The sequence below is a fragment of the Archocentrus centrarchus genome, chromosome 6 (assembly GCF_007364275.1).
Source record: "Archocentrus centrarchus isolate MPI-CPG fArcCen1 chromosome 6, fArcCen1, whole genome shotgun sequence".
Lineage (NCBI taxonomy): Eukaryota > Metazoa > Chordata > Actinopteri > Cichliformes > Cichlidae > Archocentrus > Archocentrus centrarchus.
In genome coordinates, this window is record NC_044351.1 from 4911015 (window position 1) to 4919414 (window position 8400).

The 8400-nt window shown below is 39.3% G+C and overlaps 1 protein-coding gene across 1 annotated transcript; it reads left to right on the top strand.

The window, feature by feature from the left end:
* Window positions 1-529: 529 nt before the first annotated feature.
* On the top strand, window positions 530-7802 carry LOC115782348 (G1/S-specific cyclin-D1-like). Its single transcript, XM_030732482.1, has 5 exons — window positions 530-1112; window positions 3550-3765; window positions 4175-4334; window positions 5484-5632; window positions 6719-7802. The coding sequence occupies exons 1-5, from the start codon at window positions 909-911 to the stop codon at window positions 6866-6868; spliced, it is 879 nt and encodes a 292-aa protein (XP_030588342.1). The 5' UTR covers window positions 530-908; the 3' UTR covers window positions 6869-7802.
* Window positions 7803-8400: the final 598 nt, after the last annotated feature.

An 8400-nucleotide genomic window follows, 5' to 3' on the forward strand; every position in this document is an offset into this window, starting at 1 on the left:
TAGTTATCATTAGAGGAAACAAAGAAATACAAGAACCACAGTTTTTTTTAAGTGCTGTAGCCAGGTTGACAAGTTAACAGTAAACATTACATTTAACTCCAGTATACATAGTTTGTCACTTCCTGTCATTTACGGGGCTAAAGTATCACAGCTTGCATTTGGATATATTTGGCTGTCACAAAACCACACGGATTTTAAGTGTGACCCTGAAATGTGGTTAAGAAAATGGATGGATGAACTACTGCAAAGTAACTATTGTTATTTGAAATTTTGTGAAATTTTCTTTAAAATTAATCAAAGAATTATTTTCCATTTTTCCACGTCTCTCTCTCTCGCTCTGCGTGTTTATGTTGAGAGTAAAGTTACCCAAGTTTAGCTCATAAAACATCGCCTTGTTTATGAATGTCAGTCAGCAGCATAAACGGTAAAATGCGTTATTTCCAACACTAAACTGACGTTGACGTTGTCTTCGCTGGCGGAAAAAGGACAGTCGCTGCTTTTACTGTGAAGTGTACAGTCGGAAGTGTGTGCGGTCTTGTGTGATTTGACGCGGGGCAGTCTGGCAGTAAAAGGGTACAGCGTGAGAGGATGCGGGAGAAGTCTACCTCAGTCTGCTGGTCTGGTTTGTCCTGTAGGTCTGTCTTGTCCAACAAAAGAAAGTAAGTTTTAAACAGTCGCAAAGGTACAAACTAACCTAGTGGAAACAAAAAGTGATTTAATTTGCATGTTTCATTCCAGCAAGCAACTGAAGGTTATATGCAAATATAAATAAATTGGACAGTTTGAATGGTTTCTACTAAGTATGTAGCAGCTAATAATTGCGTGTTAGCTAAGAAATAGCTAGTTTTAGTTGGTCACAGCAGTGACTCGAAAAGGACAGACCCACAGCGGTACAGGCTCGATGAGGTATGGAGCCTCAGCTGTGGTGCTGTGAGGGGGACGGGCCTGCTATTCCGAGAGCCTACCGAGACTCCAACTTGTTGACTGACCGGGTCCTGCATGCTCTGCTGCGGATAGAAGAGAAGTACCTCCCCGCTCCTAACTACTTTAAATGTGTCCAGAGAGAGATAGCTCCGTACATGAGGAGGATAGTGGCTGCTTGGATGTTAGAGGTGAGTTAAAGCCGATACGGCAACAAACACGTTCACAGAAGTCAGAATTCAACTGCTCTGCAACTTTACTGTGAACTTTTTGTGACTCTATCAGCACTCCTGAAAGGAGCAACAGAATGATTGTTTTTTCGGAGGTGAATGAAATAAATAAAACTCGAAGTAATGCATTTTTCCCATAAACACTTGAAATTTCTTACAGTGCTTTTTAAATGCCCTTGGGTATTCGGTTCCCAGTAAAGTAACAGAGTTGCTATCAAATGCTTAGCAAAGTTCACCTAGAGCAGGTCAGAGGTCCACAATTTGTAACGTCGCCTGTTAAGAATGTAAAGTAAAGCCACAACGGAAAACTGAATAAATGTTTTTACATTTTATGCGGTAAAGTAGCGCTGCATGTGGCCTCAACTGCGGTCATTGATAGCTCATTCACAATTTCCATGCGGTCACATGCATATTTTACTTATAAAATAGATAATAGTAAAAGCACAGTGAGTGCGAGAGACTTTATATACAGCTGAGTGATGTGAAAACACTGGAAATGTTTTTTTGGGAAAATGTGGCGAGCTGCCACTCTCGACGATCACGCGCTGTCTTTGTGTTGGGGATCGCGAGGAACTTAAGTCATTTTTTTTTTTTCTTTCAGTGACGGTCCTGAACGGAGACCTGCCGTTTGCGTCCTCGGGTTTCTCTTATATAGAGCTTATAGAGGTTATAGAGCTGATGGCACAGCTGCACACTTTGAGGTTCCGTTCTTGTGCTGGTCGTCTTTGTGCGTGATGTGGTTCAGCCACTGTTCGATGGGGGTAACTCATTACTTTAAAATGTGGTCTTTCCGTTCAGGCCGCAGCTTCGCGCAATTCAAGATGCGCAGTTAGCAGGGATGGATTATGTAATAATATCACAAAAATAGCCATGTGAGCCAATATAACATTTGAACAAATGTACATTTGGGTTACCATTTCAAAATTCTACAACTTTTTTCGTCAGTGCTGTTAAATCAGTAATACTGTCTTTTAACTAAACTGAAACAAAAAAATTAGTAAAAACTAAAAATAATTAAATGTAACTGAAATAAAAATAAAGATTCTGAGATTGGGGGCTAAACACTGCTGTGTGTTTAAAGAACTATCTGAAACAAAAATACAGGAAATATATTTAGTTTTTGCTGGTATTGGCAAATTTTGTCAATACAATCAGCATGAAGATGAATCGGTACAGAAGCTTGGAATGAGACGTCTGCATGGTCAGTTTAGTGTTTCATGTTCTAAGATCTGTTCTGAGCATTTTAAATTTTGGCCTTGACATGTACTCTTTTATTATGGCAATTAAAACCGCATAAACTAATCAAAAATAAATATAAACAAGCAAATCCAGTGTGGAAGCCTCCTGAAACTAAACTAAATTGAAAAGAACAAACAAAAATCAAAATTAAACATTTAAGACTTTTTAAAAGCTTAGAACTCTGTTGTTAGTAATTTAATAATTTAAAAAATTTTAATAATTGACTTTGTTGTGAATGCTGAATATGTAAAAATACGTTTTATTTGCATTGAAAACATTTTTAAATGTTTCAGGAGGGAAAAATACTGAACTAAAAAGGATAATATCCAGAGTTTTTTTTTTTTTGTAGGTAGAGGAAATCTGTTAATCTGAGTAATTAGACTACATTAATGTTTTTGTAGTCAAATATGTTACTTCTAGAAAAAAAAACATGCTCATTAACAATAACTGACTGCTTTTCAAATGATCTTTTTGCAGTAAGTTACCTTGTTGTAAAAAAAAAAAAAAAAAAAAAAAAAAAATACAAAAAGCAAAAAATCATTGCTATAGTAATGTTGCAATGAGCAGAATTTAGTGGGTAAATGACCTCATCAAAGGTCTCTCTGATTTAATACTTTGTCAGTCTTTGACTGTTTCTTAAAGCAGTAGTATTTGTTTCAAACCACTAGAGCAGGTAAAATGTCTCAAATCATTTGTAAACCTCACCAATAACCTTTATTGGCAAGACAGACATACATAGCTAATTAGTGTCATATAACACACTTCTAAAATATTAGAATTTTACTTGCACTTTTACTTGTACTTGGTGAAGCTTACATACAATAAAATGTGCTATATAAATAAAAATGCCAAATAATTTGTACAAAGGAGTGTATGGGGATTGGCTTTCTTTTGGCACCAGGCCCAAGTGGCCAATGTTATGGATCCAAGCTTACCACTTGGAGTTCCACTTCTCAGTTCCAGTACCAGAATTCTATTATATTCTATTATTTCTTTCTCTACATCTAGAATCTGCTTTCTTTACTCGTTGGCAACATTTAGAATAGATATTGTTTTTTCTGGAGTCTGTGCCTGTCTGGGACCTGAACTAATGTAACTAACATTTTACATACAAAGGCAGTATTTAATGGTAGTATTGTTGACTGATTTGTCACTACAGGTGTGCGAGGAACAGAAGTGTGAGGAGGAGGTTTTCCCTCTAGCTATGAATTATATGGATCGCATCTTGTCAGTAGAACCCACTAAGAAGAACCATCTGCAGTTATTGGGAGCTGCCTGCATGTTCCTGGCATCCAAACTAAAGGAGACAATCCCACTCACTGCCGAAAAACTCTGCATCTACACTGATAACTCCATCACCCCTTCTCAGCTGGTGGTATGGCATTCTGAAGTAAACCCTGTCTCTGTTTTGAAGCTAAGATTCTGACATCCATGGATGTCTCTCACAGCAAGATATCTCAGCAACTAAGGGCCAGAGTGCTGTAGAGTTTAATCCCTGGAGAATGACTCCTAATAATTCTACTAACCCCATAACCCTTCTCACCTTGCATTAAAAGCTTATCTCTGAAAACTGGCTGAATGTCATGACATTTATTGCAGAAGCTCATGGTCCCTTGAGAATGTTAACTTAATGGTTTCAGTCACCCCTTTCTTACAGTGTCTTACTTTTAAGCACCAAATCTCCAGAAAGTGTCCATCAACATATCTGTTAATCCCTGTGTCTGTTTTGAAACCCACTTTGAATCTGCCCTTCTGTCCATCTCTTTGTCTTCACCCACTCACAGCAGATGGAGCTGCTGGTTTTGAACAAGCTGAAGTGGGACCTGGCTTCACCAACCCCTCTTGACTTCATCGACCACTTCCTGTCTCAGCTGCCCGTCAAGAAAGAGAACAAGCCCATACTGAGGAAGCACGCTCAGACTTTTGTTGCGCTGTGTGCCACAGGTATGCGTGAGGCTACGTCACATGCATGACTGTCTTTATATATATATAGGAGTGAAATTTCCCTTGGGCAGTGTGTTATCTGGTCATAAGATTGACTCACTTGGTTGCCACGGGTGCTTTGAGGCTTCTGTTTGTGCGATTTGGCACTATATAAATAAAAAAATTAACTGAACTGATCCAAGATAATTGATACTTTTCCTTCTGATTTTCAGTTGGGGTTAAACACCTAACTTCACATAATGATTCCTAATTGCCCATATTTGATATTTAAATAAGCAATGTTGCCATTGGGCAGCCTGCTGCTCCACTGCTCTCTGACTCCCGTAATGTGCAGTGTATTGCAGCACGATCACGATGTTTTTAACACACTCAAGTTGCAATGTGTCCATCAAGGGAGCTAATGGATGATAGATGCTTGACCAGCTCAGCCCTGCTTTCTGTTCCTCCCACAGGCCAAAAACACAAGTTAGGTTATTTGGTGAGTCTGAATTGGCCATGAATTTGAGGTAGACAAAGCGCTTAAAATGTATAGAATGAATCTTGAAAAACAGATACGGCATGAAAGGAGGAGCTTGGGTGGAGGTTGTCCTGATCCTGGGCCGTTTGCCCAGTGTGCCTTATGTTTCTTTGAGTTGTGTATTTAAGTTCTGAATTAGGATTTTAGTTTGCCTTTGTTTTCCGTTTAGTTATCTGTGTTAGTTCCTGTTGCCCTCATGTTGTGCTGCCGTTTGCGGACTTCTGTTAAACATTGCCGTAATATCTCTATGTTGGATGCAATGCACAATTTCTCAGCTTTCAGAAACCGTTTGAATTTTTCCGATAGGCCAAACGGTCGCATAATTAATTCAAAGTACATTTGATCTGACGTCTCAGCTGTTCAGCGGTGGTTAACTAGAACTGTATTTAATCTTTGGTTTTTGTTAACTCTTTAATTGTCTCCATCCTCATCCTAATTTCTTGCATATGTTATTAAATTTCCATATATGAAACATGTTCCCATCAATGCATGCCTCTGTGTTTACCTCAGAACTGAAATCCTCCTCAGGCATCTATTTATGTATTTGAATGGTTGTTTTTTTTTTTTTTTTGTTTAAATCCTCATTTCAAAGATGCCAAATTTACTTTAAATTGTATTATGATACTCTTTAGATGTCAAATTCATAGCCAGCCCCCCATCCATGGTGGCAGCAGGCAGCATGGTGGCAGCAGTGGAGGGCTTACAGATGAAAATGGTGGGCAATGCCTTGATGTCTCTCAAACTGACAGAGCAGCTAGCTCGGACCATCAGGAGCGACCCGGTGGGTACATCTGTCTACAGCACGACTGAGACACCTTACATTCACTCTCACTAAGGCCTCAGTCACACTAGAGAAAAAAATAGGCTATCAACCTGGGTCCATGATTTAAAAATAAATAAGTAAAGGTGGTTGGCGAGTGATTGCATGTATTTTTATTTTATTTTATTTTTATTTTTTTTGCTGTCTGGTTCTGGTTCCAAGTATTTGGGTGACCAGCTGGTCGCCCAGAGGTTGAGCATACAGTACCCTCAACCTCTGAGTGACCTGTTTTGGGTGTAAGGCAATTGTACAGGATTCCTGGTGCGAGGCGACCTGTCTTTGTCCAACTCAGACTGACTGCAATCACTTTCAGACAGATTGGTGAAAGTGGACCATTAGTCTCCGTACACGTTGGAACTAATCTGTACCGAGGAGCCGTCTGCTCCAAGTGAGGATATAATGTAATGAATCACACAAACCTGAGTTACTAATATTTGTGATGTGCACTGTAAATTGTGCTCAATTTAACATTGAAAAGCTAGTCTTATTTTGCATTGTGTGTGATAGTTGCTTCTAGAATTGTGTGTTTACTTGGAATATTATCAGAGCAAGTGCGTAGGATGGCTCAAAGCTATGAGCGCTGTGCCAAAACTTAGGCTCTGTCCTGTAGCTCATTCAGTCCTCTGAGTGTTTAGAGCTGAGCCCCACATAAAGTTAGCCAAATTAATATGCTCCATATTCAGTCTCATGCTTTCCTCTTCACACATTTGCATTCAAGCGCAATAGAATCTATTTAGCACTATTTGCTAAACTGTGCTACTTAATTTCAATACAAACTAATGTCAAAATACTGTCAGCACAGAAAGAGTATTAATAAATACTACACTCAGATTTGAAGCGATCAGAAGTGATCGCTTCAAAGACGGGGACCTTATCCCCAGTCTTTGAAGCGATCACTTCAAAGGCGACGGGGCTGCACGTTGATTGCATACAGTTGCAATAATTTTGGTCGCTCAGCGATCTCCAATCACTGTTTTCTGTATTGTGACTGTAACCTAAACTACGACCATCTCTGATTCTAAATTACTCTGACCTCTCACCTTTCAGGATTGTTTGAGGGCATGTCAGGAACAGATTGAGTCTTTGCTGGAAACCAGCCTCAGACAAGGACAACAACACTCGGTTACAATGGAAACTAAGAAAATTGGAGAGGACCTCTCAGCAACACCCACAGATGTACGGGACATTAACATCTGAGCTCTGCCAGGAATGCTGCTGAATGTAGAAACAGAAGCAGATGAATATGATGTTCATATAAGACTCACAAAATACACATAATGTGATGTGTGTCATGGAGAACTCATAAGTAACTGGACTCCACAATCTGTCACATCAGTTCATATGAAGTCAGTATGAACTGTGGCAGCTACCATAAGGAGATTCTCAGTGGACCACGTTATTTGCAGAACTGGAATTAAGCTGATACAGATGGAAAGGCTGAAAAACCAATGTGTTATTAGTGTGATGAATGCAGGCAGGTAGGTTTTCAGCTGGGGTAACTATTATGCACCCACCAAGGACAACAGGGCCTTTTTGAACCTGCACCTCATGACAAAGTAAAGAAACGGATCTTTCTTTTAGACAGCTGTGAAGCTCAAATGTATTTAGAAAAATGCATAAAGGCATCCCATAAAGCAGTCTGTTATATCATCCTTTCAAATATGTGTGGAAACAGTTTTATGAATGCTTTTATTAGACTGTTTTTATCTATTTTGACTTACAATTTTTGCATCACATTACATGTTATTACAACCTACTACTGCATTCTTAAGTAGTTTGAAGTCATTGTAGAATTCAGGAGGTGAAATTAGAGAGGCTGCCTAAATTTGAGTGTATTTTAACAACTCAGACATTCAGGGTATAACTGTAAGGTTTGTATGTGTATCTTTTGACAGTGATAAATGCAAATCTGAATAAGATGTATTGCAAGTTTATTATAAGGCAGCAGTTCTTTGATGGCCAACCAAGTGTTAAATACCAGAAAGGTTCTGTGCTGTAGTTTACAATAGGAACTGATTCAATTGATGATATGAAGTTATTGTTCAGCTTTAATTTTTTTACATCAATCTTCTTGAATTGGGGCCTAAAATGTTCCCTATTGTATTTGATTAATAAAATATACCCCACTATATGTACTGTAAAAAGCTCTCATACCTCGCACACACCGGATGTCCTTTCTGTGCCCCTAGTGCAGGGGTGCCCAAACTTGCGGGCCGCTTCCGGCCCCGCCCCCTTCTGGTCCGCGAATTGACATCAAAAATAACATACAATTTGGCCCTTTAAGTTACTTTTTTGACATTTCGCTTAACCCTCTCAATTGGAGGGGACGGCCAAAGGGAGGTTTGTTGTGTTGTATGCAGTAGCCACAAAGACAACTTCAAGCGAGTGCTAGAGGATGAGCAAAGTCCCAGAGGGTTCGGATGATTTCTCTCTAGAACACAAACATGCCCCTGCTTCCACACAAACCTACAGAAAGGTGCTGGAGTTTTTGTGAATGTAACTGATGCACACTTCATCCAGTTTGCTGTGGCTGCCGCTCAGCTCTGCCTATTGCAAAAGTAGACCTACAGTTTGGATGGAGAGCAGAGAAGAGAGAATAAAATACTTAACCTAAGAGCATACACTGCAAAGCAAATTTGACATAGCCAGGGTTTATTTGTGTTAGCTGGCTCGACAAAACCTAAAACTAGTCAATTTTAAATCAAAAAACTGAACATGACTTCGTCTGG

What these genes read in the sequence shown, in the direction of transcription:
- LOC115782348 (XM_030732482.1), top strand. Translation starts at nt 909, where the DNA reads ATGGAGCCTCAGCTGTGGTGCTGTGAGGGGGACGGGCCTGCTATTCCG. An exon ending in TCACCCCTTCTCAGCTGGTG is followed by an intron (nt 3,766 to 4,174) that starts GTATGGCATTCT and finishes ACCCACTCACAG; the next exon opens with CAGATGGAGCTGCTGGTTTT. An exon ending in GGACCATCAGGAGCGACCCG is followed by an intron (nt 5,633 to 6,718) that starts GTGGGTACATCT and finishes CTCACCTTTCAG; the next exon opens with GATTGTTTGAGGGCATGTCA.